Source organism: Protopterus annectens, chromosome 2.part1, assembly GCF_019279795.1.
Source record: "Protopterus annectens isolate FY-2018-M chromosome 2.part1, PAN1.0, whole genome shotgun sequence".
NCBI classification, from domain to species: domain Eukaryota; kingdom Metazoa; phylum Chordata; order Ceratodontiformes; family Protopteridae; genus Protopterus; species Protopterus annectens.
In genome coordinates this window covers 1,882,331,230-1,882,357,561 of record NC_056729.1, presented here as the reverse complement: position 1 = coordinate 1,882,357,561, position 26,332 = coordinate 1,882,331,230, and the positions used below count along the sequence as shown (strand labels likewise).

General features: G+C 45.8%; 1 protein-coding gene across 1 annotated transcript in view; it reads left to right on the top strand.

Moving 5' to 3' along the window:
- Window positions 1-26,332, top strand: part of ALMS1 (ALMS1 centrosome and basal body associated protein) — a 958,782-nt gene that overhangs the window by 242,012 nt on the left and 690,438 nt on the right. The window contains exon 5 of the mRNA XM_044063634.1: window positions 10,138-10,259. Coding sequence (XP_043919569.1) covers window positions 10,138-10,259 — 122 coding nt within the window. The remainder of the gene's footprint in view (window positions 1-10,137; window positions 10,260-26,332) is intronic.

Genomic DNA, 26,332 nt, shown 5'->3' with positions numbered 1-26,332 from the left:
GGAGCCTTCTCTCTCCTTAGAGCCGACCATTCCTGTTTCTTCGGAGCGGGTGTGTTCCGGTCTCCCGGGGAGAGGAGCCTTTGAGGTGATGAGGAGTGTCCTGGCCTCTGAGCCTGGTCAACGGTCTATCCCTCTAGCTCCTCCCTCATCAGTGCCTGCAGATGCCTCTTGCCAGCCTCTTGCTCTCAGGCCCAGGGATCCATCGCCCCAGGTTTCCCCACTGGGAATTTCCTCCTCTTCCGAGGTTTCTCCTGACCCTGCAGGGGAACCCCTCGGAAGAGGACGTGTAAGAGGAAACACACAGACTCCCTGAGTCTACTACATCTGATACCGACTTAGATGAGTCGGAGGGTTCCCCACGGTCCCCTCTGAGGATGTCTCATTTTCAGACATCCTTGAGCTCCTCAAACAGAGGGGAATTGGCCCTCCATTGACCCCTCCGAGGATGAGTCGGTATACCTGGAGGCTTTTGGATCCCGACCCTCCACCTCCTGGGTGTCTCCGCCTTTGCACCCACTCCTGCAAGTAGTGGCTCGAAGGCGTGGCTCCAGATTCTGTGGAACCTGTCCCCAGGAGACCATCCAAGTTCATCACGGCCCCTTCGGATAAACAGTTCCTGTCCAAAGGTGTCTCTGTGGATGCTATGGTGGTAGCGGCGGCCACTAAGAAGGAACTGGCGGATCCTTCAGTACCTGTCCATCCTCCTAATAAGGATTCTAGGACCATGGACAGGTATGGAAAGCGGATGTTTTCTTCAGCGACCTTTGCTATGCGTTAAGCTGAATTACCTTTGTCACTTCACCAGGCTTCAACGAGATATTCTCAAGGAACTGGGAGAAGTAGTCCAGGATCCTTCTGCTGCTGGGGCTCAGGAAAAGATTGCCTCACAGCTTGCTATCCTGAATTCCATATCTAACTCCTCCATGCGGCTCATATCTTATGCAGCCGATGGAGCGAGCAGGGCCGCAGGCACAGGTGTTGCTCTTAGACGCCAAGCCTGGATGCGGCTGTGTAATTTTTGGACCCCTTTAAGGCGTCCTTCACCAACACCCCCTTTGACGGTTCGGCTTTGTTCAGACCTCAGGTGAAGGATACTTTGACCATATGTGAGCAGGACGGTAAAACTCTTTCTGCCGTTGGAGTCCAGTTTTCCACTCCTTCTAGACCTTATCCCAAGGGTCAGAAGGGGGGGAAGATGTGGTTCCGAAAAGCCCAAGGAGCTACACCGGACACACGTGGTCAGTTTACCCCCAGAGGCAGAGGGGGTAACAATAATAGACGCCGCCCTAGAGGCAGGGGGGGTCCTCATAACCAGGGCAACAGGGAGTCTCTTCCTGAGAAGCCCTTTCAGCATCCCTGAGGTGTTGCCCGACTGTCCACCCTTGGAGGCAGTCGGGGGAAGAATTTCACTGTACCCAGTAGCCTGGCAATCCCTATCCCAAGAGAAGTGGGTACAGTCGATCATATCCGAGGGTTACAAAATCCCCTTCGAAAGGTTTCCCATACCTCTACAATCCCTTCCAGACATCTCACCCGGTCAAAGGGATTTGGCAAGACAGGAGGTTTCAAAACTCCTGGAAAAAAGAGCCAAACAGACAGTGCCGGCAGACCAAGTAGGATCCGGCTTCTACTCAAGATTCTTTTTGGTCCCCAAAAGGACGGGAGATTGGAGACCTATACTAGACCTAAGCAGACTAAACAAGTCTGTCAAGAAGGCAAGATTCCGCATGGTCACGCTGCAATCCATTCTGCCCTTTCTGGGCAAGGACAACTGGATGTGCTCGATAGACCTTCAGGATGCGTACTATCACATAAAGATTCACAGACGCTCCAGAAGGTTTCTCCGCTTTCGGCTGGGAGCCAGCCATTACCAATTCAGAGCACTGCCCTTTGGCCTCACTTCAGCCCCCAGAGTGTTCACCAAATGCATGGCAGTGGTCACAGCTCACCTGAGACGTCGAGGATTCCAGGTGTTTCCTTATTTGGACGACTGGCTCCTCTCCGCCACCACCAAGCATCAGCTTCTTCGGTCCAGAGACTACACCCTACAGCTTTGCAAGAAACTGGGAATTTCGGTAAATTTCGAAAAATCCTCTCTGCTGCCTTGCCAATCTATCACCTTTATAGGCGCAGAGTTCAATACCGTCAAAATGTTAGCCACGCTAACAGATCAAAGGATTCTGGACATCCAGAAATTTGTTCAGCTTCTGTTACTAAGCAACAAGATCAAAGCCAGGTTTGTCTTGAAAGTTGTAGGCCTAATGGCTGCGGCCATTGTTCTTCTTCCACTGGCTCGCTTCCACATGCGTCTCCTGCAGTGGATGTTATTCACGCAGTGGTCGTACCACAATCTGCCTATGAGACACGAAATCTTGGTAACACAGTCGTGCAGGGCCCATCTACGATGGTGGATATCTTCCCCTCTTCTTCATCAGGGCTGACCCTTTGTTCCCCCTCCTCCAGTTGCCACAGTCACCACGGATGCCTCCCTGATCGGGTGGGGGGGGCATTATCAGGGCAGGATGGTCCACGGGACGTGGCAACCCATAGAATACCACCTGCACATAAATGTCCTGGAGATGAGAACAGTGCTTTTAACGTTGCAAGCCCTCGACGACTTTCTTCCCACGGGGACTATTGCAGTACAGACGGACAACATGTCCGTGGTCTGGTACATCAACAAACAGGGCGGAACCAGGTCCTATCCCTTATGTCGAGAAGCTCTCAGACTTTGGCAATGGGCGATCTCTTCTCAGCGGTTTCTGATAGCAACGCACATCCCTGGCAGGTCCAACCTATTGGCGGACAGGCTAAGCAGATCTATTCTGATGCCTCACGAGTGGTCTCTCAATCAATCTGTAGTAGATCAGATTTTTCTGAAGTGGGGCACTCCTTGTTGCGATCTTTTCGCTACCCTCAAAACAGCAAGTGCCCAGATTACTTCACACTATTTCCCCTTCCAGGCCAACCCTTGAGAGACTCTCTAACCCAGGATTGGCCTCGGGACTTCTTTATGCTTTTCCTCCCTTTCCATTGATTCCACAAGTCATTCAGAAAGCCACCGTTTTGAGAGCCAAATTGATCCTCATTGCTCCATATTGGCCTCGACAAATTTGGTTTCCGTCTCTACATCGTCATCTTCTGGTGCAGCCCTGGCATCTGGACCCAGTTCCGGATCTTTTGATCCACCAGTCGGGTCAGCAGCACCGGGCCATTCATTCTCTCAACCTCACTGCTTGGTTGCTCCACTTCCTTCCCTAGCCAGGCTACCAATGATTTCTGACTCAGTCAGAGACATTTTAGTGTCTTCTTTAAAGTCGTCCACTAGAACTATTTATGCAAGCAAGTGGCGACGTTTTTCAATTTGGGCAAACGCCAGAAATATTGATCCTTTTACCGCTCCTGTACATTCTGTTTTGGATTTCCTGGCGGAGGTTTTCATTCAGGATCCTCGTCATCTACAGTCAAAGTACAACTGGCTGCTATTTCCAAGTATCATGTTGGCTTGCATGACAATAACATCATGTCTCATAGGTTATGCAAGGCCTTTTAAGAGGAGTTTTCTCCTAAAACCGCCTGTGAAACATCCTCCTCCGCAATGGGATCTAAACTTAATGTTGGCATCCCTAATTCTACCTCCTTTTGAACCGTCTGCTACGTGTTCTTTAAAGTTATTGACGTGGAAAACTATATTTTTACTGGCTGTTACTTCTGCAAGAAGAGTTTCTGAGATTCAGGCCCTCTGTATTCGTTCACCTTATCTCGTTTTTCATAAGGATAGGGTTTCGCTAAGAACTAACCCTTCCTTTCTTCCCAAGGTTGTATCTCAAACCAATATTAACCAATCTATTGATCTACCAGTTTTCTTTCCTAACTATTCTGACAGAGCTGAACAAAAGCTGCACTTTTTGGATGTTCATCGTCAGCTCAGGTACTACTTGCATAGGACTAAACAAATTAGAAAATCAGACCAATTGTTTGTCTCCTATGCAGAAAACAGGTTAGGTCTTCCAGTTTCTAAAGTGACCTTATCTAGATGGTTGACTTCCACCATTTCCTATGTGTACTCTCTAAGGGGCAAACAACTATCTTCTAAGCCAAAAGCACATTCGACCAGGAGTCTATCCACTTCTGTAGCCTTTCAGGATAGACTTCCCATTGACACTATTTGTGCAGCAGCTACTTGGGCCACGCCTCATACCTTTGTGTCTCATTACAAGTTGGATTTGGCCTCCAGAGATAGGGCCAGTTTTGGTTCCACAGTTCTCAAGAGTCTGTTCCATTGAGCCACCGGGATACAGGTGCTAGGGACGGTCCCATCCAGCAAGAATGAAGGCGAGATTGACAACTTAACATTTAGAAGTTATGTACCTACCATAACGTTCCATGTTAGTTGTCTTCTCTCGCCTTCTTTCTTCGCCCTCCCTCCTTCCCCTGGCCTGGACAGATCTTGGAGAGTTCCTATTAGATTGCTTCCTCTGGAGCATTGTTATGAGGACTTCTTTTAGGAACCATGGTTCCTAATTATGTTAGGATAGTCTTTAGCAGGGTCAGTTAGCTGCCAAACGAGATCTGAGGTAGTTCCGCCTTGCATCATGGGATATAGGGTTGCCTCGAGCTGGTAAAAGGAGTTCTCGAGCTAAAGCAAGTGCCGAGTCGGAGCCGAGGATCGGCTCCGAACCCATCCAGCAAGAAAGAAGGCGAGAGAAGACAACTAACATGGAACGTTATGGTAGGTACATAACTTCTAATTTTATCCCACTCCACCAGTGCAAATGAGGATAAGTGTACTCTGCCCCACTTCTGTGGTATATGGGTGTGTAAGTTTTGGTGCACAGCGTGCCCAGTCAGTGCACTGCACTGCATATCCTAAGTATAGTACTGCATGCATCTATTTTAATCTTTGCTATCCTTTATTCTGGCCCACAGTGTTAGAGTGTAAGATAAAAAAGATCTGTGTTCGTCAATTTTAAAAGATTCTTGGGATTTTTTAAGAACTATTAAAACAGAACTTTATAGGGAAGATATGATATTCATTGCAACAGATATCCAAGATTTATTTAGTGTCATTTCCCCATAATATTGGATTTGAATGGTTTGAAGAGGTACTTATTAAAAATTGAAAATTTACAAATGATGAATTTAAAGTGTGTCTAGAACTTATGGAATTAGTTTTGAATAACAACTTCTTGTTTTTTGAAGGAGAATTTTATAAGCAGCTTAGTGGCATGGCAATGGGAGCTTGTTACACCCCCACTTATGCTAACATAGTAGTATCTGTCTGGGAGGAGAAGTACATTTTTAATTCCAGGTATGCAAAAAATTGGTATTTGTATAAGAGGTACCGCAATGATATTTGTATTTTGAGGATAGGTGTAGAAGATGGGCTTTAGGAGTTTCTAGAGTATATTAGGCACGCTACTGTGTTCTTAACATTCACTTATCATATTACAAGAGAAAGAATGAATTATTTAGATGTCACAATTCACAAGGTAGATGAGGTGAGAGGGTTTAAATCTACTTTACATAGAAAAACTACTTTCTCCAATTCATATTTATATTTTACCAGCATGCATCCCTTTAAATAAAAGACGAATATTGTAAGGAGACAATTTATTTGGGGTTCTAGAATGACATCTGATGATAAGGACTTTTTGGAGGAGTGTGAAATTATAAAGGAGATGTTATTGGAGAAGAAATATCCTATACATTTGATAAAGGAAATGGTGGAAGAAGTAAGAGACTGAAGAAAAGATAAGTTCAGACCAATCTTGGGAAGGGAAGTGGAGAGCTCTACAAAAGAAATGGCACCAATATTGGAGGTTATTAAGGGTAAAGATGAGGGTGGATGTGATTATAAGGGGGCATTTATAGTACATTTTAATAACAACACTAACATTATAAAGGAGACTATTAGTCAGAATTGGGAGAAGTTTTCCCATTTTTCTGGGTTGGAAGGAATTTTTAAGGAACTCTTGCAGTTTATGTTTAGAAAACGGCTTAATGTTAATGAAATTTAAAAGATAAGTATGAAAATAAGGAAAAGAGTAAACTAGGAGATGTGCATAAAACGTGCAACATGTGCTCACCCCCAGATATTACCAATAAGGAGACCACACCGCCAGATATTACTAATAGGGAGACCACACCGCCAGATATTACTAATAAGGAGACCACACCGCCAGATATTACTAATAAGGAGACCACACCGCCAGATATTACTAATAAGGAGACCACACCGCCAGATATTACTAATAAGGAGACCACACCGCCAGATATTACTAATAAGGAGACCACACCGCCAGATATTACTAATAGGGAGACCACACCGCCAGATATTACTAATAAGGAGACCACACCTCCCAGATATTACTAATAAGAGACCACACCGCCAGATATTACAAATAAGGAGACCACACCGCCAGATATTACTAATAAGGAGACCACACCGCCAGATATTACTAATAGGGAGACCACACTGCCAGATATTACTAATAAGGAGACCACACCGCCAGATATTACTAATAAGGAGACCACACCGCCAGATATTACTAATAAGGAGACCACACCGCCAGATATTACAAATAAGGAGACCACACCGCCCAGATATTACTAATAAGGAGACCACACCGCCCAGATATTACTAATAAGGAGACCACACCGCCCAGATATTACTAATAAGGAGACCACACCGCCAGATATTACTAATAAGGAGACCATATATTGAAAGGTTAGGCATAAAACTTTAGATTCAATGTGGTGTGGGGGTGATTTATGTGGCATTATGTAAAAATGTGATGCCTTCTATGTAGGGAAGACAACACGGAAATTTAAAAGAAGGATTTATGAGCACTTATATGATAGCCAGAATAAAGAGGTGAGGAATGCCCTCTACAAGTACTCTACAGTCTGTTCACAGGCTACATACATGTTTTTTGCACTTGAAGGGTTGAACAGGACTCTACAGGGGGGCCATAGGTGACTAGGATAGAGTTCAGGGAATTACACTGGCAGCTTGTGTTAGAAGCCAGTAGAATACATGGACTGAATGAGTCAGTCTCCCTGGCCCCTGTTTTAAAGTTAAGGGCAGCTAGGTTCTGAATTGGATTATATTAGTGATTGGACAGCTGATATATGCCCTCCTTTTGAGTTTTATATATAGTTATTTGTTCAATTTTTTAAGGCAAGTGCATTTTACATGTTTATTTTATGTTCACAATGTTTTTAATGTAATTGCTTTGTATAGTCGCAAGATGGCAGTATTACACTGTGCAGATTTATCAGAACACTGCTGAAATTTCTTATATATGTATATATTTTATACAGAAATGGTTTTGTTGCAAATAAGTGTTTTGTATGACAATTGTGTGTGTTAGTTTATATTTTTTAAGGTTCTCTTCATCCTGAAAAATTGGATTGTAGACTCGTTTTTAAGGGGTGTTGTTCCTTTGTAATTAATGAAGTTTATTAAATTGATTGATCAATGGGGTTGGGTATTTAAGGAGTGAATGTTTTGGGCTTAAGTTATCTGATGAAGTCATGGTATATGGATGAAAACGCTGTGATCAAGTTAATGCCTTAATAGAGCCTTTTCATTTTGCTTGCTTTCCGTTTTTGTTCTATTTGGCAGTACCTTAAGGGTGTATTTGTCCGAATTACTTCCGAAGTGCCTGTTGTGGGCTTTTAGCATATCCTAAGTAATACTACTGCATGCATCCATTTTAATCTTTGCTATTATCTATTCTGGCCCATAGTTGTGGACCAGATACCATCTGTTTGCTAGTGCTGCAGTGTATTGCAGTCACCTTCAGTCTCATGCGCTGTTCCCCTGCAGCCAGCTCCAGCAACACCTCCTCCTCTACTGACTTCAGCCTGTCTGGCCTTTCAGTGGTGATTCCGTACAATAGGTGTCTGCACACCTGCTCTGTACAGACAACAAATATCTTCACTCATGTCTCCATAGCAAACTGCTGTGCACCACCAGGGAACTTTAGGCAGCAGAAGTAGGACTTTTGGGTCTGCAACAACATGAAGTTATATAACATCTCAGCCAAGATGCACAGGTTACATATTGATGTTATGGGATATGGCTCCAAGCTATGTCTAGCATCCCCAGTAATATGATCACTTGGAAGGTTACCCCACTCAAATCGTTGGTATAAGTTGGATATGTGCCAAATGCCAAATATGAGAAATGTGAGAACTACTTGAATGGTACTCAATCATATTATTTTTTCATCTAGGACACCTGTTTTCCCCTCAAGTTGTGCTCACCACCCAATAAGTCCGCCCACCTTCCATCTGATGGCTCAGCTTACGAGTGTCAAACGTACTACTGTCATCTATGGGGTCGTAAGGATTTTTGCTGACCTATGTCCCCTCCCCTGTATGCCTAGTGCAAACTATGACTGGCTGGGCATAGGAAACTATGGTATGCCCCACCACCTGGGCTTGAAGGGGGCATGCATTAACCATCTATCCTGCTCCTCCATCCTGAGGTCCAGCTTCCCTGGGCACCAGCCTTCACTAGTACTCAACTGGAGAGACATCAGAGCGCATACCCTCCCCCCAGCATAGGAGTATGCCATTCTCCCTGCTAACCTCGTGAAATGACTGAGCTGCTATTCAAACCTGGTTTGCCTGGGTTGTAGTCAGAGCTTAATCCCTCTGCGCCACCAGAGTGGCTTTACTCAGTCACATTATTAATCATATCCTGTGCATTGCACACCATCTGACAGTGGAAACCCTTCTAGATGATATACAGCTAGCCATGTGGCCTCTTAGTGCCATACGGAAATGGGCTTTTTCATAGAATGCCATTCGTTCCTACAAGTGCTGCAGCATGAGTTCAAGGAACATTTATAGGTTAAATACCTGTGAAAAAAACACTGTCCCTTGATGACCACTGGAAGGCCTCTGTAGTGAGTGTGATCAATGATACACATGCTTTAACATCTAGTGAAAGGTCCCTGTAGTGAGGATGGTCATTCCTACACATGTCTTTGTGCCCACAGGTATTCTGCCTATCCCACATGATTCCTTGTTAGGGTGGCACTACAAGCTCCCCTTTGATTTCTGTGTCTACACAACAGTGTTTGACTATGTTCCTGTTGTGGATGGGGTAGTAGATTAGGTGTGGACAGATCATCTGCAATGAGAAGGGCAGTGGTGTGCACACTAATGGATATTAGCTGCAAGAAGGGCCCCTAAGGATCAGCTACTTATATGTAGGTACTGCATCCAGCATTTTAACAAGGTCTGTGTGTCTGTTCACTATGCAATGATAGTGTACAAATTCACTGCCTAACATGGCTTGTTGTGTAGTTTTTGTGTGTGTGTGAATTGTGCCACCAAGTTGTTTATACTCCTCTGCATTCATAGTTGCTCTCATTTGCATATCATGATACGATAATTTGCATTTGATGCTGACCACTGTGCCTGCTTTGCTGGGTACGGTGATTGCTCCACATATGTTTCTGAGTCAGCACCAGTCTACACGTCACTGCTCACCATGCTATTTCGTCTTTCTGAAACCTGGTCTGTGTTTTACTCTACCTTATTATAGAAACGCGTTAGTAACATAGCATTTTCTGATTATTGCTGTTATTTTGCTGGCACTCTATAGCTGTTTTTATTGTGGCTTTTGCGTGCTGTGCATTGTTGGTTTACATTCACTGCTTAGTTTCACGATCGTTCCTCATCTTGTGTCCCCATTTTGTTGGATATTATTTGATTGTTCTTTGACTATGAAGATGCTACCTCATAAGTGGGTCTTGTTAACGTATTGCAGTGATGCAATCTCAAATGTCTTCATTTTTTTTTTTTTTTTGCCTGCAGGTGTTCTACTTCCTTAGTTAAAACAATATATTTGGTAACTGCTGATGTGATGTTCTATACAATACATTCTTGTACAGTGCTGCCTAGAGTCAGAGCTTTCCATTAACACAAAGCTTATCCCAAAGAGTAGCTCCTTCAGAGAGTCCTGATGTGTGCTAGCCTAGATGTTGTACGCAAGCCTGAATGTTGTGAATGTACTGTACGAAGATAACATCATGTTGAGCAGACAGTTGTTAAATGTCTTACCTGTCAGGAAGAATTGCATCATGCTTGAAAGACGATATGTTTTTCCCTTCTCAGAACTTGTGAAACTACAGCTGACCAGTGAACCTTTACCCACAGCAGTAGAGCTGAATGAGGAGGACAGGAGGAGAATCGATGAAATAAAAGCAGAGCTGCTTCGGAAACCAAGAATCACTGAGGTGAGTTCAAAAGTTCTAGAAATATTAGTCTTTAAAAAGCCAGGGGTGGGCAGTCCAAACAATTCATGTTTATTAAAGCTTTAAAATACCTGATCTCTCTAAAACACCCCCATGTCTTGTATTTTATACTTCTTGTTCTGGTACATGAAGAAAACCTCATAGATAATACTGGTCTGCCAGCTGATCTTTAAAAAATGGCAGGTCAGAGAGGAACCTATTTTAACTACAAAGTCTGCATAAAGAAGACAGATAGCTGGTAAAGGGAAACGTGAAGATGAATGTGATTGTTTAATTACATACAGTGCTGCTTTTAAACCATCTTACTAAATGCACCATACTGCCCTAGAAAAACTGCCACCGAACCATTAGAATGTATATTGATGAGTATTAAGGTAGTATGATAACTAAAACAAGCTAGTGTCAAATCAGTTACTGTCTGCTGACATGTATTGTCTTTAAATGTTAAAACTTCATTTCTGGAACTGTGATTACATCATAGCAAATGCTACCATTACTGTGTTAATCCCATTGGGTCCTTGTACAGCATTATTTATTTATTTAGTTTTGTGTACTCGGATAGACCCCTGAACCCTGGGCCCCACTTTATTTATTTTTATCCTTTGTTTATTGGGTTAATCACACTGAGCTGTGTGTAACTATTGTGTTTATTCATTTAGTTGTGTTTAATGGGGTTAGTCCCCCTGAATTATATCACAGTTGAGCTTATTTATTGAGTTTTAGTTAATAATAGGGTTATTCCCAAGAGCTCTGGCATCCTTTTTTATTTATTCAGTTTTGTTTAACGTGTATTTAATGGGTTCAGTCCCAATAAGCTTTGACACCATTGTGTTCCTGTATTCAGTTTTATTTAAATTGCTTAATCCCACTGAACTGTGACTGTCTGTTTATACAGTTTAATTTAGTCCCACTGAGCTCTGACACTGTTGTGTTTGTTTATACAGTTTAATTTAGTCCCACTGAGCTCTGACACTGTTGTGTTTGTTTATACAGTTTAATTTAGTCCTACTGAGCTCTGACACTGTTGTTTGTTTATACAGTTTGGCTTAGTTCCACTCAGCTGTAGCACTGTTATGTTTGTTTATACAGTTTGGATTTGTCCCACTGAGCTCTGGCATTGTTGTGTTTGTTTATACAGTTTAATTTAGTCCCACTGAGCTCTGTCCCTGTTGCATTTATTCAGTTTTTCTTGATGGGGTTAGTCCCAGTGAGCTCTGGCACTATTGTGTTTGATTATATAGTTCAATTTAATCCCACTGAGCTCTGACACTGTTGTGTTTGTTTATACAGTTTAATTTAGTCCCACTGAGCTCTTGTCACTGTTGTGTTTGTTTATACTGTTTGGCTTAGTCCCACTGAGCTCTGTCACTGTTGCATTTATTCAGTTTTTCTTGGTGGGGTTAGTCCCAGTGAGCATTGGCACTTTTGTTTTTGTTTATACAGTTTGGATGTTCTTCGTGATCTGAAGTAGTTAACTTCATTTATGTGCAACCTGTGGGTATTCGGATCCATATCGGATCCGAGCCGGCAACATTTTATCAAGCATCTGCTCCAAGCTAATCCCCTTACCCTTAATCCCTCACATCTCCGACCTTCCCCCAGATCTCGTTTGCCGTTTCATGCGTATGCATCATGGTCTCTATAGCTCCAAGTTGGGTGTAGTAAGTGAAAATTTTGGTACATATATTTAGTGTGTGAGAGTAGTGTTTGTGAACAACCCTTCCTCCCCTTCGTCGGTTTGTTGTTTAAAAAAAAAAAACGTAGTTTCGAAAGTTTGTGTGTTTCAGAGGTAGAGTAGGCCTAGCCAACCCTTGTGTGTGTGCATTGTTGGTGTAGGGCTTGGCTGAGTGGAGTGTGATTATGGCTGACCAGCCAAAACCAACATTTAAAAAAAAATGCACAGTGTGTGGCTACAAGCTTTCACCGGCTGATGGCCACACTCTTTGTGTTATTTGCCTGGGCGTTCCCCACCTTAGTCTGCCATGTATTGTGTGTGCAGTGTTCAACCCCAGGGCACTAAAAGAGAGGAAGGTGAAACTGGTAGCTAAGGGCCTGCTACCAGTTTCTGCCTTAGACACGACGGCCTCGACATCAGCTCCAGTAGCCGACCAACACCCCCCCCCCCCCCCCCAGGCTGGGACTCAAACTCCCTCTAAGCCTGCTGAGACGAGGAATAAGACAAAGGATAAGGACAAGAAGGACAAAGAAAAAAGGGTTGAAAGGCACCACAAATGATCTCTGGAGCCAGAGCCATTTCCCAGTCCACCCTCAAAAATTGTTAGGACCACTTCTCCTCGACTCCATTCCCCGAGGTTCTCTCCAGAGCTGACGGAGCCCTCGGACCAAAGGCCTTCTTTGAGGTCATCTTATAGAGCCAGATCAGAGTCGGTCGCCTCTTCAAGGTCGACTCGAAGTCCGTCGGAGCTTGACATGGACAAGATGATGCGGAAATTCATTGGGACCCAAATCCAAATGGGAGTCTTGCCAGGCCCCTCTCCGGCCGGAGAGGGGACTTCTATGCCCTTCTTCCATCCTATCTCTCCTTCCCCGATCCGACCTGCAGTTTTAGGGTTTATGGATCCAAGGATCCTCGGAGCTGGGGGTTTGGCACCGACGGTTCCTCCAACCTCGATGCCGGCCATTACTTTGAGTTCCTCAGATCAGACCTGTTCAGATCCGAGCAATTCTCAGAGCCTAAATTAAGGAGCTGGATCCGAGGGAATGGAGATGTCTTTAGCTCCAATTTTGTCGGATTTGAGCCATTCCTAAGGGGGAACCCTGACTACCTTGGCCTCGGCTCCGATCCTCACGACGGAGCTGGGCAGAACTTCTTCCTTGTTGGTTGCCATGGAGGTATGCTCTCCTTCGGCCTTCGACGTGGTGGAGAGGGTTCTGTTCCAGGGATTGAGACCCCAGCCCATTGCCTCGAACTCAGCCCAGGCTGCCGTAGATTTGGTCACGACTCCCTTCAGCTTGTCCCAGGGACAGCCCGTGCTAGAGGACCCCCAGGTGGTTCCCGTCATGGAACCCCCATGACTTATGAGCCCTCTTCAGAGAGTCCCACTGAGGAGGCTCCCCATAAGCATTCGTATAAGAGTTGGTACATGGACTCCCCCGAGTCCCTCACAGAAGATACTGACTTGGATGAAGGTGAGGGTTCCCCCAGGTCACCTCCCGAGGATGTCTCCTTTGGAGACATCATGAAAATCCTCTGCCAGAGGGGAGGTTGGTCAGCCCCAAAACTCTCTACAGATGAGTCAGTATTCCTGGAGACCTTTAGCATGGGCCCTTCTACATCCTGGGTGTCCCCTCCTGCAGATCCATTAGTGGATCTTATTACTACGCGGGCATGGAAGGAGCCTGACACCATAGAGCCAATGCCCAAACTCCCAGACAGGATCCTTTCTCCTCCCACAGACAGACAAGCTTGGTACAAGGGATCCCCTGTAGATGCTATTGTGGTGGCAGCTGCCACCAAGAGAGAACTGGCTCAGGAAAGTTCTTCGGTCCACCCTCCGGACAAAGAGTCTAGGGCGGTGGATCACTTTAGGAAGCAAGTCTTTTCTTCAGCGATGTTTTCCATACGAGTGCTGAATTATTTAACATACGTCATTCGAATCCAGCGAAACCTAGTCACAGAATTCTCTGTGTCGCCCCCAGAATCTTTGTCGCCAGAGGAGAAGCGACTGTTCTCTGCGAAAATGTCGACTCTGAAATCCGTTTCGAACACGTCCATGCGTCTTCTTTCCCATGGAAGGAGCGGCTAGGGTGGCTGCGACCGGAGTGGCTATGAGGCGGCACGCTTGGCTCAGACTCTGTCAATTCGTGGACCCCTTCAAGGCGTCATTTACAGATGCTCCCTTTGACGGTTCCTCCCTGTTTGGGAAGACAGTTCATGACACCCTGGTCCAGTGCAAGAAGGATGGGAAGACTCTGTCTGCCGTTGGACTCCACTTCTCTAGCCTTAAAGATCCTTTTCTAGGAATCAGGGAGGGCGGAAGAAGATGTGGTTCTGAAAATCTCAGTTTTCCTGGGACACTCAGGACAACTCGTCCCCTACAGGCAGAGGGGGACAAGACAGACGCCGCCGCAGAGGGGGCCCGAGGAACTTTGGATCTAGGGAGACCTTCTCGGACAGACTGAGTTGGGCTATTCAAATGCCATACGAGTGGTCTCTGAAACAGTCAGTAGTGGAGGAGATCTTCCTTGCATGGGGGTCACCCTTGCTGCGATCTCTTCGCATTTCCTTCCAACACAAAGTGCAGCGAGTTCTTCTCTCTTATCCCCTCACTAGGGGATTCCCCCAGAGACGCTCTAGTCCATGCTTGGCCTCCCGGGTTACTGTATGCCTATTCCCCACTACCTTTCATTCCGAAATTTCTTCAGAAAGCTTACCGACTGGAGTGCAAAGTGATCCTCATTGCCCCATTCTGGCCTTGTCAAGTGTGGTTCCCTTCCTCTGGTCTCATGCTCTAACTCCTTCATGGATTTTGGATCCCTGCCCGGATCTCATCTCTCATCCCTCGGGCATCAGTCCGCCCGATCTGGACAGCCTCAAGCTGACGGCTTGGTTGCTCCAGTTCCCTTGATCGCTAGGACTCCTGGTCTATCATCTTCAGTAAAGGGTATTTTGTTGGCACCCCACAAAGCTTCCACTAGGAATGTTTATCGCAGCAAATGGAAACGCTTCTCCATTTGGACTTCTCAGAGTAACCTAGATCCATTTACAGCCCCGGTTCCTGCAGTGTTGGAGTTTTTGTCCTATATTTTCCAACAAGGAGCTAGTTCCTCTAAAGTAAAAGTACAATTGGCAGCCATATCTAATTTTCATGTCGGCGAAAATCTGAATGCTCTGGCCTCTTTGAGATTGTGCAAGGCCTTTCTAAAAGGTACTTTTCTTTTGTGTCCCCCGGTTAAGAATTCCGTCCCTCTTTGGGACCTTACCCTGGTTCTACAGGCGTTGGTGGCACCCCCCTTCGAAACAGCAGCGTCAGTAGATTTGAAATTCCTGTCCTGGAAGACAGCATTTCTAGTGGCCTTTACCTCGGCTAGAAGGGTTTTGAGATCCAAGCTTTGTCTGCCATGCCCCCTTACTTGATCTTTCATAAAGACAGGGTTTCGCTTCCTATAAACCCTTCTTTCTTACCGAAAGTTGCTTCTGAATCTAATATTAACCAGATGATTAATCTGCCTGTGTTCTTTCCAAATTTCCAGAACAAGAGTGAATATAAGCTGCATTTGCTAGATGTTCATAGACAGCTTTGTTTCTGTTTACACAGGACTAAACAATTCTGTAAGTCTGACCAATTATTTGTGTCCTTTTCCAGACCCTTTTTGGGCAAGGCCATTTCCAAGGTCTCCTTAGCTAGATGGATTACACAATGTATGCTGCAAGTTTATAGGGATAAAGGCCTATCCCCACCTGGTCTTATTAAAGCTCATTCTACCAGCTCTATGGCAACTTCTGCTGCCTTTTGGTCTAGGGTTTCTCTGGATGATATCTGTGCAGCAGCGACCTGGGCAAGGTCACATACATTTATTTCTCATTATAAGTTGGATTTGATCTCTAGAGGGAGGGCATCCTTTGGCTCTGCAGTGCTCAGGAATATCCTTCCATGAGGGCCTCCCAGGAGTTTTGATAGCTGGGGACTCTGTCTCACAGGTTGCAGATAAATGAAGTTAACTACTTCAGATAAAGAAGTTATGTACTCACCGTAACTTTCCATCTGAGTAGTTAGACTTCATTTTCTGCAATCGTCTCTCCTGCCTTCCCTCGAACCTGTTCTAGGTTAGTGTTATCGAGTTGCTAATAGTTTGTTTAGTGGCAAACTCGATCTGAGGGAAGGTAGGAGATGTGAGGGATTATGGGTAAAGGGAGGAGCTTGGAGCAGATGCTTGATAAAATGTTGCCGGCTCGGATCCGATATGAATCCGCATACCCACAGGTTGCAGAAAATGAAGTATAACTACTCGGATGGAATGTTATGGTGAGTACATAACTTCTTTTTTCACTGTTGCAGTCTTTACATTTGGGTTATCTGCCTGCAGGTAGCCCTCAGCCGGCCTGAATATCAAAGTTTTTGATTCCTGCGTCGAATGTTGTCTCTTCTTCCATGACGTCAGGTCATCAGGGGTATAAAACATGCAGCCGACGCCATTACATCAGTCTTTCTTGCCACGTGGTGCCCGAAGCAGAAGCAGTTCGCAAGTGCCGGTCGGCCGGCTCCTGAAAATTTTGTTTTTGAGTTTCAGAATCGAAGTCTTCGAAAAAAGCTAAGTACCCTGTTAGGGATCCTTTTTCTTGCTCTTAAACAATGTCATTAAACGTTAACAATTGTCTTACCTGTGGAAAGCAAATACCTCATAAAGATTTTCATTTGTACTGCATTCCTTGCTTAGGCCCAGACCATAATGTCCCTTGCTGTCGGTTTTGTATCTTATTCAACCCCCGAACTATTCGTCGTCGGTCTATTTTCGCAGCAAATTATTTTGGTACTCGGTTTAACTATCCAGAAGTGGCTTCGGTAAGCCATCTGACTACCGATATTCTGAAAAAAACATAAGGATAAAGACAGAGACAGACCGCATAGGTCCAAAACTGCCAACGACGCTTCCATTAAGAAAGTTGCCAGTTCGCCGGTACTCAGTGAGACACTTTCGCAGCCCCTGATACCCGCTACTTCAGATTCACAGGCCTCTACTGAGACCCATTGGGAGTCCGGTATGCCGCAAGATGCTTCTTCGACTATGGAATCTGTGGATGTCTCTACCTTGGATGGGTCTGAAGCTGCTGTGCAGGCACCAACTTCTGAGGGTGTATTCAGGCGTACAGATATGCATTTTAAACCGACGCCATCTTCTTCATCAAGGCCTAAAACATGACCCACGCTTAGAAAACCGACATCCAAACTGCATGGTCAAACCCATATGCCTAAAAAACAAGTGCTTAGAATGGCTGAAGACTTTATTACTTTAATTAGGGGAAGCTAGCCTTCCCCCTCTAAGAGACGTAGAACTGATTTTCCTTCTGATCAGGATTCTGAAATTTCTATTTGTTCTGATTACCAGGATTTGCCCTTATCTACCTATGAGGATTCTGATGCAGAGGATTCCATTCCGTCTGCTTCCCCTCCAGAAGATTTTTCTTTTGGTGAAACCTTGCACACTCTTAGGGAGCATTTCCGCTGGGAAAGCAAGGATTACTCTGACTCTAAAAAGAGGCGTATGGAATTCTTACTCCTCCCTCAACACAGGCCTTTAGCTATCCCTCCTGATCTGGACATTGTAGATGATGTCTTCTTGGAATCTAGCCTAGCCCCAGACACTTTACCTCCAGCTCCCAGAAAACCTGACAGGTATTAGAGTACCTGACTCTCCCAAGTTCCTCTTCAAGAATCCTACTTTGGATCCAGAGACCATTTCCCAAGGACCAAAGGGGGGCATTAAGGTTACTGCTGTCAAAAACACTACCCCGTCTGATAAAGATTCCAGGGCCTTGGACAGATGGGGTAAGAAGGTATACACTTCTGCTAGTTTGGCCATTAGGGCCTTAAATTGCCAGTTTCATATGTTAAAGTATCAGCAGCATATTTTGGGACTACTTAAATTGAAAATTATTTTGATTCCTGACTGTGCTGAACATAAAGAATTACAGGATTTAATACATTCTGCTGAACAAGTTGGTAAAGATAATTTGCAATGTGGTTTTGACTCTTTAGAAGCATCTTGCAGGGCTGCTGTCACTGGGTCTATACTTAGAAGGCATGCTTGGCTTAAAGAGCAAAACTTGCCAGATCATGTTAAAGCTAAATTAGTGGATGCTCCCTTAAACCAAAACTACCTGTTTTTCAACAAAGCAGAAGTCGTCCTTAAAAAGATGGAAGAAAAAGCTAAATCTTTGCAGACTGGATTTCCTGCAAGTACAGCCTCCCAAATTTAGTAGGCATTGGCCTTCTAAGAATTGGTCCTTTCCAATCTCTTCCAGGCCTTCTCAGTCCAAACTCAGGAACAGCAGACCACCTAGGTTACAGTCTCCGGCTACACACAGGCCTAAGCAGTGGGGAGCTCTCACTTCCAAAGCTGGAAGTAGTAAAGACACCCCCTGTGGAAAAATGTCACAATGACTTAACCTTAACCCTTCCAAGCCCTGCTCAACTGCCTGTTCCCTTAGGAGGAAAGCTTGCCCTGCGTGCAAAAAAATTGGGAACTCATTACCCAGGACAAATGGGTTTTAAATATAGATGTTATGTAGTCCAATCTTGCCTACATTCATACCTGTGGGTTCGGAGCCGAACTTCGACTCCGACTCGGCCATACGCTAGCATGAAGTCTTCAGTTGGCTCGTGGCTAAGAGGTATCCCATGCTGCAATGCACCTATCCCCCAGATCTCGTTTGCTGCTCGTACAGCTCGGATGTGGTCTCGCTCTTGGCCATGGCTAAGTACAAATTTTCTACTATTTGATTTAGTAGCTCCAAAAGTTATTTTCATAGCTAGTGTGTGTGTGTTTTTACTTCTAACGGTTTGTTGAATTTTTCTGATATCCTGTTTCCCTTCGTGTTTACAGGCTAGGCCCGTTTCATTTAGAGGACCTAGTCCTTCCCTGTTATTTTTTTCTGTTGTTCTTGTTCTGATTGTGTAGTAGGTTAATCCCCCTTGTCAGCGGGTTCCTTGTGGTGTGACTGTTTGTTGTTCCCCTGTTTTTTTCCTGGGCTAGGCCCGTTTACTTAGAGGACCTAGTCCTCCCTGTGGTGACTTTGCGGTCTCCAGGCCATTTGAGTTAGAGGCTCTAGTTTCCTGCGCTTCTTTGATTTCTCTGGTGAAGGTGCCCCTACCGTTTTCCCCTGTGTGTGTGTGTTCTTGTCTCAACATGTCTAAGGAGTCTAAAGAGCACAGGCCTTCGGGCTTCAAAAAAGTGTGTTAAGTGTAACAACAAAATATCTTTGACGGATGGCACTCTGTGTGAATGTATTGCTTGGGGCTATTCATTTACAGGAATCCTGCTTGTTCTGTCACACTTTCAGCCCCTGCATACTGCAAGAGGGGAAGAACAAGCTAATTTTAAGAGGATTGCTGAAACCTTCTTTTGAAGAGGATTTGGAAAGATCCTCCAGTTCCTAGTCTTCTCCTTCCAAATCAGACAAAAAGATGGACAAAAAATCATCTAAGAAGCGCTCTCCGGCTCCGTCAGTCTCCTCGGAGCCGCCGTAGAAAATTACTAAAACTAAATTGCTTCTTTGGCTCCACTGGCTTCGGGGCCGACAGAAGACAGTGCTTCGATGATGTCTACATCGGCTCCAGGTTTATTGGAGCCAGCGTCAGATTTGTCAGTTCGGAGCCGGTCTCCAGTTTTTCGACCAGTCTCTCTGACTCGTAGGTCTTCCTCTATAGGGAGATCCAGATCCCCAACCATGTCCTCTAGATCCTCCAGGACACTTTACGATGACGATGTCGATAGAGTGGTGAAGAAACTGCTCCAGTCATCGTTGCTAGCTAAATTGCTTTCGGCTCCGGCCCAGTCGGCTCCGGAGCCCGTCCTCCCTTCATCTTTGGCTGTTCCTCCTCCACACCTTTCTTCGGAGCCAGAGCTGTCGGTTCCGTCTGATGCCTCGAGATCGGCTCCAGTAGCCCCTTCTGGCATCTCTTCTCCGATCTCCGCTCCGACCCTGTCGGCGCTGTCCACGGGGTCCAGGATTCACAGCTTGCCGGTCGGAGCCGAGAGGGAGGTATCTGGTCTATCTTCTTCAGCTCTGAACCTTCCTCTCGACACATCTGCTTAGGTGAGCATGGACCCGACATTGGCTTCGGACCTTATTTCCTCGGCTCCGAGGCTGTCTTCTGTGGTTAGTCGACCTTCAGAGTCGGGGGGATCAGCTTTCGAGGTCATGAGGAGTGTGCTGGCCAGGTCGTCAGCTGCATCTTACAGCACCGACACTCTTCCCCCTCCAGCATCGATATCAGTATCCGATCACCCTCTATCTAGGGACAGCGGAGACCTAAGGCCCCAGGATACCTCCATGAGTGGTCCCCAGCTTTCTGAGGCCTCCCCGGGTTTTTTACCCGAGGAGCAACCCAGAAAGAGAGTGTGCAAGAGGAAAGCACATTGACTCCCAAGATGAGTCCCTCACATCTGACACCGACCTCGAGGAGTCAGAGGGGTCCCCTAAGTCGTCTTCTGATGATATCTCTTTTTCAGATATCTTGGAAGTACTCAGAGAGGCGACTGGCCATCTAAAGCCCCTTCTGAGGAGGATTCAGTGTTCCTGAAGGCCTTTGGGTCCCAAATCTCCATCTCTTGGGTTTCTCCCCGTTCGACGAGCTCCTTGACCTTGTTTGTCGAAAGGTGTGGGAAACTCCGGACACTGTGGAACCGGTCCATAGGAGACCCAACAAGTTTTTGTCCGCTCCCCCTGATAGAGAATTTCGTACAAAAGATGTTCCAGTAGATGCCATGGTGGTGGCAACAGCCACCAAGAAGGAACTTGCAGAAACTTCATCTACTGTCCATCCCCCTAACAAGGAGTCTAGGGTTATGGACAGGTATGGGAAGCATGTGTTTTCTTCAGCGGACTTTACGCTAAACTACTTATCACATTTTACATGGCTCCAAAGAGATCTCCTAAAGGAGTTGGGAGATTCTCTACAGGGTAACGTTTCTGATACTGTGGCTCAGAAAGTCAATGCTCAGATGTCTACTCTAAATTCTATTACCAACTCCTCCATGAGGCTGATCTTGTACGCAGCCGATGGAGCGAGCAGGGCTGCGGGTTCCGGAGTCTCTCTTAGGAGACACTCCTGGATGTACCTGTGCAACTTCGCGGAGGCCTTCAAGTCTACCTTCACCAACGTGCCCTTTGATGGTTCATCCTTATTTGGAACCAAGGTGAAGGATACTCTCACTAGGTGCGAGCAGGAAGGAAAAACCCTGTCTGCCGTGAGAGTCCATTTTTCCATGCCTTCTAGACCTTATCCCAAGGACCAGAAGGGTGAAAAATGTGGTTCAGAAAATCGCAGAGGTTTTTTCACGACGTACAGAGTGATTCCCCCTCCAGAGGCAGAGGAGGGGGTGGAAATTCAGGTAGACGCCGCCCTAGAGGTAGAGGAGGCCCGCGTAACCAGGGGGACCGCGATTCTTTTTGTGGCTGTCCCTACCAGCGCTCCTGAGAGGAGGCCCGACTGTGCGTCTCTGGAGCCAGTTGGGGGTCACATTTCTCTATACCCAGAAGCCTGGCGAAACATCACCCAAGATGAGTGGGTATTAGAGATAATCTCCAGAGGTTATCATATTCCCTTTCTTTCATCTCCCTCTCCAAACAAAAAAATCCCAGATGTCCCAACCAGTCAAAGGGATTCTACAACCTTAGAAGTTCAAAAGTTGCTGTTAAAAGTAGCCATCCAGCCCATCCCTCAGACCAAGTAGGATTAGGGACTTACTCCAGATTCTTTTTGGTGCCAAAAAAAAACAGGGTACCCGAGACCCATTTTGGATCTCAGCCGTTTGAACCTTCATGTATAGAAGTCCAAGTTCCGCATGGTCACGTTACAGTCAATTCTCCCATTATTAGGGAAAGATGTGTGGATGTGCTCCATCAACCTCAAGGATGCTTACTACCATATAAAAATGGACAGGGCATCCAGAAGTCACCTACGCTTCCGGCTGGGAGCCTGCCATTTTCAGTTTCGTGCCCTGCCCTTTGGTCTCACCACAGCCCTCAGGATGTTCACCAAATGCATGGCAGTGGTAACGGCTCACTTGAGATGGCTGGGATTCCAAGTGTTTCCATACCTGGACGACTGGCTCCTGTCTGCCACCACCAGGCATCTACTACTATAGACCAGGGACGCCACTATTGCACTGCGCCAAAGTCTGGGAATCACCTTGAATTGGAAAAAGTCTGCATTGTTGCCCTCGCAGCATGTTACCTTTATCGGTGCTGAATTAGACACAGTGCTCATGAGGGTTTTCCTGTCAGAAGAGAGAATTCAGGTTTTACAGCAGCAAGTCTATGCTCTACTACCACTGAAGAAGGTCAAGGCAAAAGTGGTCCTCAAATTGTTAGGGACCATGGCTGCCACGATTATGCTAGTCCTTCCTGCAAGACTTCGCATGAGGATTCTTACGTGGCTACTTTTTGCCCAATGGTCTCTTCAGCACCTCCCGCTCTCTCACCTTATTGTAATAACTGACAGGTGCAAGCAGGATCTGCGCTGGTGGCTTCAGACCAGAAATCTCAACACAGGTATGCTTTTCATTCTTCCTCCTCCGATTGCTACTATAGGTTCATAGGTTGGCACTGGGCTATCTGCCCGAAGGCATATATTAGCCCAGCCACTTTGTGCAGTATTCACCGCCCCTTTAGTAGTTCCCTAGACCCTTGTACTAGAAGCTAGTACCCTTGGCCCCTATCTAGTAGTGCTGTTGGTGTGATCCCCGGTGTGAACTTTGTTACCCATCCACTCATCAAGGTTCCTCTTGAAGAGTGATAGTGAGGGTCTCTGTCTTATGTAGATCGGGACCCTGTTCCATAGTAAGGGAAGTCTCTGTGAAGGGAATCTATTCCTCCAGCATGTTCTATTCAATGTTGTGTTGAGGTTTATATCCCTAGAGCGTGTAGCTCGAGTAGATTTGGTTTTGCTAAGATGGAGCATGTTCAACAATTCTGGGTTGGACATGGCTCTGTACGTTAGACAGAGATTGCCTCTGAGAAAGCGGTATGCAACAGAGAACATTCTCAGCTTTTTCAATCGTGCTGCATAGGGCAACTGTTTGAGGCCAGTAATCCTCTTGGTTTGGTACCTCTGTGGTCTCTCCAGCTGCTGGAGTTGTCTAGCCAGGTACATTCCAATTGATGCATTGTACTCAATAATGGGTCTGATGAGGGAAGAGTAGAAGGGCACCATTACATTTTTAGATCTTGATGCGAACCCTTTCCTGATCAGATGGGTCACATAGAAGGATTTTCTAACCACTTTGGCAACATGGTTATCAAAGGAAAGCTGACTATCTACTTGGGTCCCTAGATCCCTTATTTCTTCTTCAGGTTTCAGGGGATTACCTCCTATGTTGTAGTTTGCGGGTACTCTGTTTTTTCCAAAGGGGATTACTATGCATTTTTTTTGCATTTAGCTTGAGACCATGGCTTTGACACCATGCATCAGTCTCATTTAGGTCCTTCTGGAGGATCTCCATGTTGGCCGGAGACTCTATTATAGCACCCAGTTTGCAGTCGTCTGCAAACTTAGTCAGCCACAGCCCTTCCGTGCTTGCCTGTACTTCTGAGAAGTATATGCCAAACAGGAGGGGCCCCAGAACAGAGCCCTGAGGCACACCACTCATTACTGGTCTGGATTCGGACATAGAGCTCGCTACTCTTACTTTATGGGATCTGTCTGAGTGCCAGTTTGCGATCCATCTTGTGATGTAAGGGTTTATGCCCAGGCTGGTGGCTTATCAATAATACCTGAATGGGGAATGGTGTCAAATGCTTTAGCAAGGTCAAGGTAAGCTGTGCATACCTCTTTTCCCTTATCTATAGCCTGAGTAACTGTCTCAAAGAAATCCACCAGGTTCAGGAGGCATGATCTGCCCTTGATGAAGCCGAACTGTGTGGGGTCCAGCGACTGGAGGTTCCCAATCTCTCCATTTATGTGTTCCATAATGATTCGCTCCATAGCCTTATAGATCAGACTGGTCAGGCTTATTGGTCGGTAGTTCCCAGAGTCAGTTGTGGCCCCACCCTTGTGTAGCAGGACCACCGTTGCCGTGCGCCATTCTATGGGCACATATCCTGTGGAGAGGCTGAGACTGAACAGAGTATTAAGATGCGGGGTTAATTCCATTTGGAGCTCACGTATGCCACAGCCTGGGACACCATCTGGTCCCATGGAGGCAGTGTTTTTAGCTTTAGATAGAGCCTTGTTAACCAACATATCAGTAATAATTGGACTTACACAATCCTCTGGAATGGTAATAGGCCCTGTAGGTGATGGGGTGGGTGGGGGGGGGGATTTGCACTGAACCTGTCAGCCAAGATGTCGGCAATGTCAGAAGGGTCAGTGTATTTTGTTCCATTTTGTACTAGCTCAGAACAGACCTGAGTGTTGCCATTTAGGTTTGTGATGTAGCCATAGAAGGCCTTATGGTTATCCTTGGCAACTTTCTTTTCAAAATTAGCTTTAGTTGACTTGATGAGGGCCCTCAGTTTCTTACTAATGCTGATAGGGATGATTTTTCTACTTGAGATTTGGCCTTTTTTTAAGTCTCCTCCTTTTATTGTAAAGTTTGCTTATGGCCGGGGTCCATCAGACTGGTTTCTTCTTGCTTGAGGAAGGAGTCTTGGTTTTATTTTGGATAGCACGGTCCATGCAATCCTGAAGATGCATATAGAGTGCCTTGGTGTAGGATTCCGCATCCTGGATATCATTATCCTTCTGCAAGGGAATAGTGAAGCTTTCCACTTCGGATGCAAGTAGTTTGAAGTTTGCTTTGGAAAGGCTGACCACGGATGTCTCCCAGATCAGTGGGGGGGGGGGCATTATCTCGGCAGGACTGTCCAAGGCACGTGGCAGGAACACGAGATCCATTTGCATATCAATGTCGTAGAGATGAGAGCGGTGCTGTTAGCGTTGCAAGCACTTCAAAGCTTTCTTCCTCATGGGACAATTGCAATCCACTCGGACAACATGTCAGTGGTCTGGTATCTGAACAAACAGGGAGGAACCAGGTCATATCCCCTTTGCAGAGAGCCTCTTCGAGTGTGGCAGTGGGCAGTATCTTCCCAGCGCTTTCTAGTGGCAACGCACATTCCGGGGAAGTCCAACGTGATTGCCAACCGGCTGAGCAGAGCTATTCTGATGCCTCACGAGTGGTCCCTGAACAGATTTTCTGCAGATGGGGTCAGACTTGCTGCGATCTATTTGACAGCCCCCTCAATGCCAAATGCAGCAGCTACTTCACCCTTATTCCCTCGGAAGGGGAAGCACCCAGGGATGCTCTAGTTCATGATTGGCCCTCCGGTCTTCTTTATGCCTTCCCTCCAATTCCCCTGATAACGAAGGTTATTCCGAAAGCACAGTCTTTGGGAAGCAAGATGATACTGATTGCTCCACACTGGCCTCGTCAGATCTGTTTTCCTTTTCTTCACCCTTATCTAATGGATGAGCCATGGATTCCAGACCCAGAGACGGATCTGTTGACTCATAAGTCAGGGCAGTTCCACCCTTCCATCCAAACCCTCAGGTTGACAGCATGGCTGCTCCAATTCCGTCCCTAGTCAGGCTTCATGATTTTTCACCGGAGGTGGTTCATATTCTGTCTTCCTCCCACAACCCTTCTACTAGGAAGATTTATTCCTGTAAGTGGAAGAGATTCTCCATTTGGGCTCATGAAACTCAGATTGATCCCTATACAGCTCCCATCTCATCAGTTTTAGAGTTTCTATCTCAACTGTTTAGTCAGGGATCTGCTGCGGCAACTATCAAAGTGCAGTTGGCAGCCATTTCTACTTTTCATGTTGCTAATGAACCCAATCTAATGGCGCACAGACTTTGTAGGGCTTTTCTCAAAGGAACTATGCTACTTCAACCTCCGATCTTTGATCCTGTTATGCCATAGGACCTTAATTTTGTGCTACAGCAGCTTACCTCGCCTCCTTTTGAGCCCGCGGCAACCTGTGACATTAAATTTTTGTGTTGGAAGACACTCTTTTTGATAGCCATCACTTCGGCTAGGCAGGTCTCTGAACTCCAAGCTTTATCAGTCCGGCCCCCCTACTTAATATTTCACAAGGATAGGGTTTCGCTAAGACCTAATCCTTCCTTTATGCCTAAGGTTGCTTCAGTGGTCATTCTCAACCAGTCTATTGAGTTGCCTGTGTTTTTCCCTGAATTCTCTAACAAGGCAGAATTTAAGTTTCATCAGCTAGATGTCCACAGGCAATTACGTTTCTATTTACATAGAACAAAAGATTTTAGGAAATCTGATCAACTCTTTGTCTCATTTTCAGACAATAGACTAGGGACTTCAATTTCCAAAGTAACTCTATCCAGATGGATTTC